The sequence below is a fragment of the Rhinopithecus bieti genome, unplaced genomic scaffold (genome assembly GCF_001698545.2).
Source record: "Rhinopithecus bieti isolate Rb0 unplaced genomic scaffold, ASM169854v2 scaffold_77291, whole genome shotgun sequence".
Taxonomy (NCBI): domain Eukaryota; kingdom Metazoa; phylum Chordata; class Mammalia; order Primates; family Cercopithecidae; genus Rhinopithecus; species Rhinopithecus bieti.
Genome location: NW_016829743.1, coordinates 334,363 through 346,952, shown reverse-complemented (window position 1 = coordinate 346,952; position 12,590 = coordinate 334,363). Strand labels below are relative to the sequence as shown.

Here is a 12,590-nt window from a genome sequence, read left to right as displayed (position 1 = left end):
ATAATGTATATATTTTAAAAATAGATAGTAGAATGCCAAACACATATACGGTGTTCAATAAATGTTAGTTTTCTTCTCTTTATTTTCCCAACTAACTACCCGTAAGGTACAGATTTTATTGTATATACAGTACATCTTTCTCTAAAATATTACTGCACTCTGTCCTAACTGTAGGTGGTAGAAGACTTTCTGAAGATTGGGTAGGCAAAATTAAACATATAAAGGGATTAAAAATAAATATCTTAAAATTGAATGCCATCTTTATTTTCTCAGCCAAAATTCTTGAATGAGTTAAATATTTTCTAAAGGGTTGACATTTGGGTATGGCTCTTTGACTACATTATTCAAGCTTAATTCAGAGCCTTCTTCATCTAGGAAGTCCTTCATAATGAGATTTTTTAAAAGGGATAAGGATTAAAAAATTAATGATTACTACTTATTGAGCATTTACTTTAAGGCATGCACTACACTAGGAGCTCAACTACCATTATCTCATTTAATACCATCAATTACAATCTACATCCTATAAGTGAGGAAACTTTGGGCCAGAGAGGTTAAACAATTTGCCCAAAATCATACAGCTGACAAAGTATGCCTAATCCCAACATTAATGTTCTTTCCACTATGCTGTCCATCTGGATAGAATCTGATTCAATCATCTTACATTAATCAAACATTCACAATTGCTAAGCACTGTGAAACCTAGGAATAATATTATTCATTCATTCTTTTTCAACAAATACTTCTGGAGCAGCCACTATGTATCTGATGATGTAGGTGCTGGGAATACAGTGATAAACAATATACAAAGTCCCTGCCTTCATGGAACTTGCATTTTAGTGGGTGACCTATATACCTGAATTGCATCTGTCACAACATGGATTAGCTACATTTCTGTGTTTTTCTGCAATGAAGCAGATAAACAGAGAAATCTTTGAGAAATGGCCAAGGTGTTCTCTATGCTAGAAACTAGTATTGCCCAAAAGAAATGTAATGTGAGTCACTTACGTAATTTTAAATTTTCTAATAATCACATTTCAAAAGTGAAAATAAGCATGTAATATTAATTTAAATTATGCATTATATTTAACCCAATATAACAAAAATTTCATTTCCCTAATATGAAAATTATTGAGGAGGGTGCGTCTGCCATCTCTGCGGTTCAGTAGCTTCAACCATTCCAGCCTACCAGCTTTGGAGAGTTCAAATGATCCGGAGGAGGTAGGGTCCCCTACAACAGAGCACAGTTGCTTTGCCAGATCAGACTGCTCCTTTACTCTCACTGGGTGGGACCTCTCTGCAGGGGCTTCAGCTATTCTAGCCAGGGTTATACAGATGGAGTTTTGAATTCTCCCTGGGACAGAGCTCCTGTGGGGAGGAGCAGCCACCATCTCTGACATTCAGTCAACTCAGCTGTTCCAGCCTGCTGGCTTTGGAGAGTTCATAGAGTCTGGACAAGGAAGGGACCCTCCAATGGAGCACACCTGCTGTACCAAAAAGCAGCCAGACTGATTATTTATGTGGGTCCCTGATCCTGTTCCTCCTGACTGGTTGAGGCCTCCCAACAGGGGTCCCTAGCCACCTCCTACAGGTGTATTCAGGCTGGCAACAGGTCAGTACACTCCTGGAATGGAGCTTCCAGAAAAAAGAGCAGGCTGCCATCTTTGCTATTTTGCAGGCTTCACTGGCGATACCTCCAGGTACAGGAAAAACTGAGGTGATTAGGGTCTGGAGTGGACCCTCAGCAAACTGCAACAGCCCCACAGAAGAGTGGCCTGACTGTTGAAAGAAAAACCAACAAACAGAAAACAACAGCATCAACAAAAAAGACCTCAGCAAAACCCCATTCGAAGGTCAGTGACCTCAACAATCAAAGGTAGATAAGCCCACAAAGAAAATAAAGAATTAATGCAAAAATGCTGAAAACTCAAAAAGCCAGGATGCCTTTTCTTCTCCAAATGACCACAATACCTCTCCAGCAAAAGCACAGAGCTGGGCTGAGGCTGAGATGGCTGAATTGACAGAAGTAAATTTCAGAAGGTGGGTAATAACAAACTTTGCTGAGCTAAAGGAGCGTGTTCTAACTCAATCCTAAGAAGATAAGAATTATAAGACAATACAGGAGCCAACAGTCAGAATAGCCAGTTTAGAAAGGAACATAACTGGCCTGATGGAGCTGAAAACCACAACACGAACTATTGATCACAAGTATCAATAGCAGAATAGACCAAGTGGAGGAAAGAATCACAGAACTTGAAGACTATCTTTCTGAAATAAGACAGGCAGACAAGAAAAAAGAAAAAAGAATGAAAAGGAAAGAACAAAACCTCCAAGACATATGGAGTTATGTAAAGAGACCAAGCCTATGACCAATTGGGGTACCTGAAAGAGATAGGGAGAATGGAACCAAGTTGGAAAATATACTCAAGATATCTTCCAGGAGAACTTACCCAACCTGGCAAGACAAGCCAACATTCAGATTCAGGAAATGCCGAGAACACAAGTGAGATACTCCATGAGAAAATCAACCCCAGGACACATAATCATCAGATTCTCCAAGGTTGAAATGAAAGAAAAAATGGTAAGGAGAGAGAAAGTCCAGTCACCTACAAAGGGAAGCACATCATACTAAAAGCAGACCTCTCAGTGGAAACTCTACAAGCCAGAGGAGATTGGAGGCCAATAGTCAACATTATTTAAGAAAAGCATTTCCAACCCAGAATTTCATATCTGGCCAAACTAAGCTTCTTAAGTGAAGAAGAAATAAAATCCCTTTCAGACAAGCAAATGCTGAAGGAATTTGCTACCACCAGGCCTGCCTTGCAAGAGCTCCTGAAGGAGGCACTAAATAAGGAAAGGGAAAATAGGTACCAGCCACTACAAAAACACAGTGAAGTACGCAGACCAGTGACACTATGAAGCAACTATATAAACAAGTCTGCAAAATAACCAGCTAGCATCATGATGACAGGATAAAATTCACACATAACAATACTTAAGTGTAAATGGGCTAAATGCCCCCAGTTAAAAATCACAGAATGGCAAGCTGGTATGCTGAGACCCATCTGTATGCTGTCTTCAAGAGACCCATCTCACATGCAAAGACACACACAGGCTCAAAATAAAGGGATAGGGAAAAATTTACCAGGCAAATGGAAAACAGAAAAAGCAGGGGTTACAATCCTAGTTTCTGACAAAATAGACTTTCAAGCAACAAAGATTAAAAAAGACAAAGAAGGACGTTACATGATGGTAAAGGGTTTAATTAAACAAGAAGAGCTAACTATCCTAAATATATATGCACACAATACAGGAGCACTCAAATCCATAAAGCAAGTTCTTCGAGATCTACAAAAAGACTTGGACTCCCACACAATAACAGTGGGAGAGTTAAACACCCTACTGACCATATTAGACCATTGAGACAGAAAATTGACAAAGATATTCAGAACCTAAACTCAGCTCTGGATCAAGTGGACCTGTAGACCTCTACAGAACTCTCTAGCCAAATTCCATAGAATATATATTTTTCTCACCACCACATGCACTTACTCTAAAATTGATCACATAATAGGAAGTAAAACACTCCTCAGCAAATGCAAAAGACCTGAAATCATTCAGGGAAACAGTCTCTCAGATCATAGCACAATCAAATTAGAGCTCAAAATTAAGAAATTCACTCATAGCCACACAACTACATGGAAATTGAACAATCTGCTCCTGAATGACTCCTGGGTAAACAATGAAATTAAGGCAGAAATCAAGTTCTTTGAAACTAATGAGAACAAAGAGACAATGTACCAGAATCTCTGCAAGGCAGGCTAAGGAGTGTTAAGAGGGAAACTTACATCTCTAAATGCCCACATCAAAAAGCTAGAAAGATCTCAAGTTAACAACCTAACATCACAACTAAAAGAACTATAGAACCAAGAGCAAACAAACCCCAAAGTTAGCAGATGATGAGAAACAACAAAGATCAGGGCTGAACTGAGGGAGAGAGAGACACAAAAAACCCTTCAAAAAATCAAAAAATCCGGAAGTTGGCTTTTGCAAAATGAAAATAGACTGCTAGCTAGACTAATAAAGAAGAAAAGAGAGAAGAATCAAATAAACGCAATACAAAATGATAAAGGGGTTATCACCACTGACCCCAAAGCAATACAAATAACCATCAGAGAATACTATAAATATCTCTATGCACATAACTAGAAAATATAGAAGAAATGGATAAATTCCTGGACACATACACCTTCCCAAGACTGAGCCAGGAAGAAGTTGAATTTTTGAGCACATCAATAACAAGTTCTGAAATTGAGGCAGTAATAAATAGCCTACCAAACAAAAACAAAACAAAACAAAACAAAACCCAGGACCAGACAGATTCATAGCTGAGTTCTACCAGAGGTACAAAGAAGAGCTGGCATCATTTCTACTAAAATTATTCCAAAAAACTGAAAAGGAGGGACTCCTCCCTAACTCATCCTGATACCAAACCTGGTAGAGATAAGACCAAAAAAGGAAACCTCAGGCCAATATCCTTAATGAACACTGATGCAAAAATCCTCAGTAAAATCCTGGCAAACCAAAACCAGCAGCACATCATAAAGCTTATCCACCATGATCAAGTTGACTTCATCTCCAGGATGCAAGATTGGTTCAACATACCCAAATCAGTAAGTGTGATTTATCACATAAATAGTACTGAAGACAAAACCCACAGATTATCTCAACAGAGGCAGAAAGAGCCTGCAATAAAATTCAACATCCCGTCATGTTAAACACTCTCCATAACTTAGATATTGAAGGAACATACCTCAAAATAATAAGAGCCACGTATGACAAACCCACGCCAATATCATACTGAATGGGCAAAAGCAGGAAGCATTCCCTGTGAAAACCGGCACAAGACAAGAATGCCCTCTTTCATCACTCCTATTCAACATAGTATTGAAAGTTCTGGCAAGAGCAATCAGGCAAGAAAAAGAAATAAAGGATATTCAAATAGGGAGAGAGGAAGTCAAACTGTCTCCGTTTGCAGATGACATGATCCTATATCTAGAAAACCCCATCATCTCAGGCCAATAGCTTCTTAAGCTGATAAACAACTTTAGCAATCCTCAAGGATACAAAATCAATGGACAAAATCACTAGCATTCCTATACACCAAAAACAGGCAAGCAGAGATCATGAATGAACTCCCATTCACAACTGCTACAAAAAGATTAATATGCCTAGGAATACAGCTAACAAGGAAAGTGAAGGACCTCTTCAATGGGAACTACAAACCACTGCTCAAAGAAATCAGAGAGGACACAAATAAGTGGAAACACATTCCATGCTCATGGATAGGAAGAATCAATATCGTGAAAATGGCCATACTGCCCAAAGTAATTTATAGATTCAATGCTATTCTCATTAGACTACTATTGACATTCTTCATAGAATTAGAAAAAACTACTTTAAAATTCATATGGAATGAAAAGAGATCCTGAATAGCCAAGACAGTTCTAAGCAAAAAGAACAAAACTGGAGGCATCACACTACCAAACTTCAAACTATACTACAAGGCCAAGGTAACCAAAACAGCATGGTACTGGTACAAAAACAGACACATAGACCAATGGAACAGAATAAAGAACTTAAAAATGAGACCACACACCTGCAATTATCTGATTTTCAACAAACCTGACAAAACAATGGGAAAAGGATTCCCTATTTAAAAACGGTGTGGGGACAACTGGCTAGCCACATGCAGAAAATTGAAACTGGACCACTTCCTTGTACCTTAAACAAAAATTAATTCAAGGTGAACTAAAGACTTAAATGTAAAGCCCCAAAGTATGAAAACCCTAGAAGAAAATCTGGGCAATACCATTCAGTACATAGGCATGGGCAAAGATTTCATGATGAAAATGTCAAAAGCAATTGCAACAAAAGCAAAAATTGACAAATGGGATCTGATTGAACTAAAGAGCTTCTGCACAGCAAAAGAAACTATCATCAGAGTAACAGACAACCTACAGAATGGGAGAAAATTTTTCTAATCTATCCATCTGACAAAGGTCTAATATCCAGAGTCCACAAGGAACTTAAATGTTTAAGGAAAAAACAAGAAGAAAAAAAAAAAAAAAAAAAAAAATACCACGACCCCATTAAAACTGGGCAAAACCATGAACAGACACTTCTCAAAAGAAGACATTCATGCAGCCAACAAACATGTGAAAAAAAGCTCAACATCACTGATCATTAGAAAATGCAAATCAAAACCACAATGAGATACCATCTCCTGCCAGTCAGAATGGCAATTATTAACAAAGTCAAGAAACAACAGAAACTGGCAAGGTTGCAGGGAAAAGAAATGCTTTTACAGTGTTAGTGGGAGTGTAAATTAGTTCACCCATTGTGGAAGACAGTGTGGCCATTCCTCAGAAACCTAGAGGCAGAAACACCATTTGTTGCAGCAAATCCATTACTGGGTATATATCCCAAAGAATATAAATCATTCTATTATAAAGATACTTGCACACGTGTGTTCATTGCAGCACTATTCACAATAGCTAAGACATGGAATCAACCCAAATGCCCATCAATGATAGATTGGATAAAGAAAATGTGGTACGTATNAAAAAAAAAAAAAAAAAAAAAAAAAAAAAAAAAAAATCCACGACCCCATTAAAAACTGGGCAAAAACCATGAACAGACACTTCTCAAAAGAAGACATTCATGCAGCCAACAAACATGTGAAAAAAAGCTCAACATCACTGATCATTAGAAAAATGCAAATCAAAACCACAATGAGATACCATCTCCTGCCAGTCAGAATGGCAATTATTAACAAAGTCAAGAAACAACAGAAACTGGCAAGGTTGCAGGGAAAAGAAATGCTTTTACAGTGTTAGTGGGAGTGTAAATTAGTTCACCCATTGTGGAAGACAGTGTGGCCATTCCTCAGAAACCTAGAGGCAGAAACACCATTTGTTGCAGCAAATCCATTACTGGGTATATATCCCAAAGAATATAAATCATTCTATTATAAAGATACTTGCACACGTGTGTTCATTGCAGCACTATTCACAATAGCTAAGACATGGAATCAACCCAAATGCCCATCAATGATAGATTGGATAAAGAAAATGTGGTACGTATACACCATGGAATACTATGCAGACATAAAAAGGAACAAGATCATGTCCTTTTCAGGGACATGGGTGGATTTGGAAGCCATTACCCTTAGCAAACTAATGCAGGAACAGAAAACCAAACACCACATGTTCTCACTTATAAGTGGGAGATGAATGGTGAGAACACATGGACACATGGAAGGAAACAACACACAATGGGGCTTGTTGGAGAGGGTTTGGGGGAGAGAGAGGATCAGGAAGGTTAGCTAATGGATGTTGCTCTTAATACCTAGATGATGGAATGATCTGTGCAGCAAACCACCATGGCACACATTTGCTTATGTAAAAAACCTTGACATCCTGCACATGTACCCTGAACTTAAAATAAAAATTGAAGAAAAAAAGAAAATTATTGAGATATTTTATATATTTCTTTGGTGCTAAGATTTCAAGATCTGGTAAGAATTTCACACTTACAGCACATCTCAATTTGGACTCGCCACATTTCAGATGCCCAAGAACTGCATGGGTCTAGAGGCTACCATATTGAACGGGACAGCACTAGGTCTGTGCTTACTCAAACTTTGGCACAGGTTGGAATAATCCAGAGGTAATGTTAGACACAGATTCCTGGACTTCATTCATTCACAAAGGTCAGGGGCAGGGCCTGAACATTTGCATTTCCAAAAAGCTCCCAGTTGATGCTGATACTGCCAGTTTACAGACCACACTTGGGGTAGCTTGCAAACAAAGCACGCACATCTCCCAGTGAATTGTGGCAATTATAATGATGATAACAAATAGTTATAATATTTTACCTTTCAAAAGCACTTTGCATCAACTACTAGAAATTCAAATTACAACTAAATTGAGTTATCACTGCACACCCATCAGAATGGCCAAAATGAAAAATAATAACACCAAATGCTAGTAAGGATGTAGAGAAACTGGATCATTCATACATTCCTGGTGAGAATGGAAAGTTGAAAATAGTTTGTCAGTTTATTTTAAAGCTGTAAATGGACTTATCATACAATTACATTTTTGAGCATTTATCCCAGATAAATAAAAACTTATTTCATGCAGAAAAGTGTACACACATATTCACAGAAGCTTTATTTGTAATATCCCCAAACTGGAAAGAACTAAAATGTTCCTCAAGAGGTGAATGGTTAAACAACCTAGTGCACCCATACCATGGAATACTATCTGGCAATAAAAAGGTACAAACTGTTAATACACACAAGAGTTTGGATGAATCTCAGTGACATTACTATGTGAAAATACCCAACCTCAAAAAGATACAGCCTTCAGGATTCCACCTACATAACGTGTGTGAAATAACATAGTTGTAGATATGAACAAATTAGTGTTTTTCAGGGATTGGGGAAGAGAAAGGTGGAGGTGTGGTTGTATAGGGAGAGCATGAGGGAATCTTGTGATGGTTAATCTTGATTATGGTAGTGGTTACACAAAACTACCCATGTGATTAAATTGTACTGAGCTACACACATACTCACACATAAATGAATGCATGCATACGTGGTGAAACCTAAATAAGTTCTATAGATTGTGCTAATGTCAATTTCCTGTTTTTGATATTGTGGTATAGTTAGGCAATGTGTTAACACAGGGTGAAGGGTACACAGAACTTCCCTGTACATTTATTTGTACCTTCTTTGCGTCTATCATTAACTCAAAATAAAAAGTTTTTTTAAGCACTTTGCATACACTATCTCACTTGATCCTCATGATAACTCTGGGAAGTGAGTAGTATGATCATTGGCATTATATAAAAAAGAAAACCAAGGCCCGGGGACCAACTACAGATGGAAGATTACATAGCTAGAAGCTGGCAAAGCCAGGTCTGAAATAAGACTGCATCCTCTTATAAGTATTGATGTATTAATATATAAGTATTTATAGATATAAAAAGATTTAGGGGACCCAATTATTAGAAATGTAGATGTGTTTCAGATAGCAAATTTGTAAAGTAAAAATAAAACACAAGCCCTCCGTCTTCCCATGACTTACGATAGACTTGCAGGTTGTAGCGCTTGGTGGTGGTGTACGGATCAGCCTGTGTATTTATGTCTGCTTTGTAGTCTCCTGCGTCTTCCATCCTCAGATCACTAATGACCAGATTGTACTTCGGACCTAAGGCATGTATCCGTTCATAATAATTTCTGTGGGTCACAGTAACTGTGGGTGCCATTTCTGAGTCTCCTGGTGTTACATAAGCAACAGATGTTTTAGAAGTCCAAGCAATGATTTTAACTTGCTGTGGTTCTTGGATATTTACAGGGAAAGTGACTGACTCTCCCAGAATCCCATTCACTGTGAAGATTTCTGAGTCTTTTCCAGCTGCTTCCGGCCCTGAGAACATAAAAAGAAAACTGTAGCCATCTGACTGTTGCACCTTTTTCAATTCCTAATCTTTCTGGCCTTGGAGCTCCCTGAGGAGCTGCCACAAATGCAGTTCACCCAGTTTCTTGAGGATGTCTTTTTTGTGTGTGTGCATTCTACTCTAGGTGTATTTAATATGTCATGACAACTAAATTTTCTAAAGCATTCTCATTCAAAATCTAAGTTTTTCATTAGAGATACATTTTGTTAAAAATATTTTTACCTAGACTTACAGACTCTGAAAGCTAGAAGGCATTTGAGAGGTGAAGGCCATAAGCCTCCATGTAGTCTAAGATATTAGGTGCATTTCTTTCCCAAGATCATATTACCAAGCGGTGGAAGAGCTGGAACAAGAACCTGGAATATCTTGGCTGACGGAGTCTTGGGTCATTGCTTTTTATTTTCCTGCGATCTCTGCAAAAACTGTTTTGTCTCTCTTCTTGGAAGATACAGGAAGAGAGTGCTTTGGAGTTTCTGGAGAAAATATTCCCCAAGTTGGTGATTTTGGGGGATGTTTTTCTGTTTACTTCCATATTCCTAGTCTCTAGAAGAGTGCCGGACACATAGAAGGGGCTTAATAAATATTTGTGGAATTAATTGATAGAATTTATTCATGTGTTTCCTAGACTCTCTTGGAACAACTTCTGAAGTAAGCAAGTTTTGTTTATTCATTCATACATTTGTGAATGAATGTGTGTATTTATTTAGGATCAGTTTTGTTCCAGATACTATGGTGGGTATTTATTAATTTAATTCATAATATAAGTGTTTTTTGGACATCTACCCTTTTAAACAAGATACAAGGAGCTGGGGATACAATGGCGAGAAGAACAGACATAATTCTTGCTCTTTGGGACTTACAGTCAGAGGAAGATACCAATGTTGATTAGATAATCATACAAACAAATGGATAGGCACAAAATATGTAAGTATTATGGTGATTTGAGAGAGACCAGCAAGGGGACTTGATCTGCTCTGGGAATTCAGGGAACATTTCCTAGTGAAAGCTGAAGGATGAATGCTTTTAAAATGTAACATAGGAAGACGAAAAGCTTATTTTCTCCTCCCTTTTCTCTCCTCTATCACTTTTGAAGATAAACAGTTTTAATATATAGTTTGTAAAATGAGAGACAATGTAATTTTAAGACATCATTTTTCTGCTCTTCCTCCTCCTTTTCTTCATTATCCTGTAATTCTCAATGAGGGCTCTTTAGTGAGAAATACTGTTTGGGGCAAGCATGGATGATATCCAAAGTATTTAATAACCAATATGACATGGACCCTGACCAATCAGAAAAGGTGTTAGCCATAAACAAAACTAGTTGGGCGGTTCTGGTGTATACTGGCTGCATGTAAGTTCTGATGACCACAACATCAGTTTTCCACATAAGTGTGTTCAGGCTGACCCTAAAGTTTATCCAAGGCTTGGTATATGGAAGAATAAGGATCATAAAGTATACACATCACTTTAAAGTGGTACAAAACAAAGGGATTTCTTAACTTGATGGTGCTGTCTCACTTTGGCTACCCTTGCTCTTCAGCTCAGCAGCCACTGAAAGAGTCTTAGGGACAGCTGATCTAAACCTCTTTCCTTTCTGACCAACAGAGATTTTCCTGTAGGAGCAGTATCCAGGACAAGGCCTGAGGATTTAGTTGGGGGGTGGCTAAGTACAGAAGATATAACAGGGTGGGGAGTATGTGGGGTGGGAGTAGGAAGGGAGAAATTGGGAACCCTTACCTGCAAACATTTATTAAGTGCTAATTATGTGTCAGATGCTGTGTTAGGGACACAGGGACAAACAGGACATTGTTGCAGCCCTGAGGAGCTCACAGCCCAGAAAATAAGACAGATATGGACACAAGTGAAAGATAACACAACACGATGAGTGCTAAATGGTAAAAGCAATAGAAATAAGCCATTGGGGTGGCAGGTCAGAAAGAGGCTAATGCTGCCTTTGGTGGTAAGAGTCATAGTTTGCCAAAATTCAAGAACATTAATTCTCCCCAGATAAACTGTTTTTCTGTACTGAAGAGTTCTAGGAGTGAGGTGTTTGGAGTGTCCCAGCCTGAATCCCTGGATGGTCCTGGAATGGGCATGTGATCTATGCAGTTGCACAAAATCCTGAGCTCAAAAGGACCCTGAACTGGACTTAATGCTGCGTTGCCACCTTTAAATTCTACATAATATTTAAATAAGGGGGCCTCCACTTTCATTTTGCACTGGGCCTCACAAATTATCTAGCCAGTCCTGATCTCAGATCTCCCATGTCTCAAGTCTTTTTTGAAGTCAGACCCTAGTGCTTAATTGCCACACCACTCTATGGATTGAGATTAGGTGTGAGGAGATAGACAGAATAGATTCCACAGACTTGTAATTTTGCTGGGTTCTCTCACCAAACCCCAGGAAGTATGTAGGTAGATTGTTAAGGCCGAGACCTTCTTAATATTAGGGCCGTTGAGCAGCCACAGTGGTTGGTGTGTGGTGCAGTTTTAAAAGTATGTCTCATCTCGTGTAGCAAGTCATTCAGGAAGTGATGGTGGGGTATCAAAGAGCAATCAGGCAGTGGGGGTGGTGGGTAGGCAAAGCTGGGGGAAGCTGTTATTTGTGCTGCTGGTGTTGTTGGCATGAATACTTTGCTTGCTGGAAAAGGCAAAGGGTTGCACATGTTTAAGATGAAGATTCTACCGCCTTCAAACACTCCAACTGTGCCTTGAGAGAGGCAACTGCAAAACCATTGCATGCAGTGGAAAGATAGGGAGGCAGAAGGCATAGCTGTAAGTACTTCTACTTATGAGCTGGACAACCTTAACAAGGTCACAAAACCTTTCTTTTTTATTTATTTATTTTTTTTTTGAGACAAAGTCTTACTCTTTCATTGTCACCCAGGCTGGAGTGTAGTGGAATGATCTTGGCTCACTGCGACCTCCACTTCCTGGGTTCAGGCAGTTCTCCTGCCTCAGCCACCTGAGTAGCTGGGATTACAGGTGCATGCCATCATGGCCAGCTACTTTTTGTAATTTTAGTAAAGACGGGGTTTCACCATGTTGGCCAGGCTGGTCTTG

At 38.7% G+C, this 12,590-nt stretch overlaps 1 protein-coding gene across 2 annotated transcripts in view; it reads right to left on the bottom strand.

The window, feature by feature from the left end:
• Positions 1-12,590, bottom strand: part of CD84 (CD84 molecule) — a 38,780-nt gene that overhangs the window by 15,545 nt on the left and 10,645 nt on the right. Inside the window, exon 2 of one of the 2 annotated variants that reach the window (XM_017864877.1) lies at positions 9,156-9,497. The exons of the other annotated variant lie outside the window; for it this stretch is intronic. Coding sequence (XP_017720366.1) covers positions 9,156-9,497 — 342 coding nt within the window. The remainder of the gene's footprint in view (positions 1-9,155; positions 9,498-12,590) is intronic. 2 annotated transcript variants of the gene reach the window in all.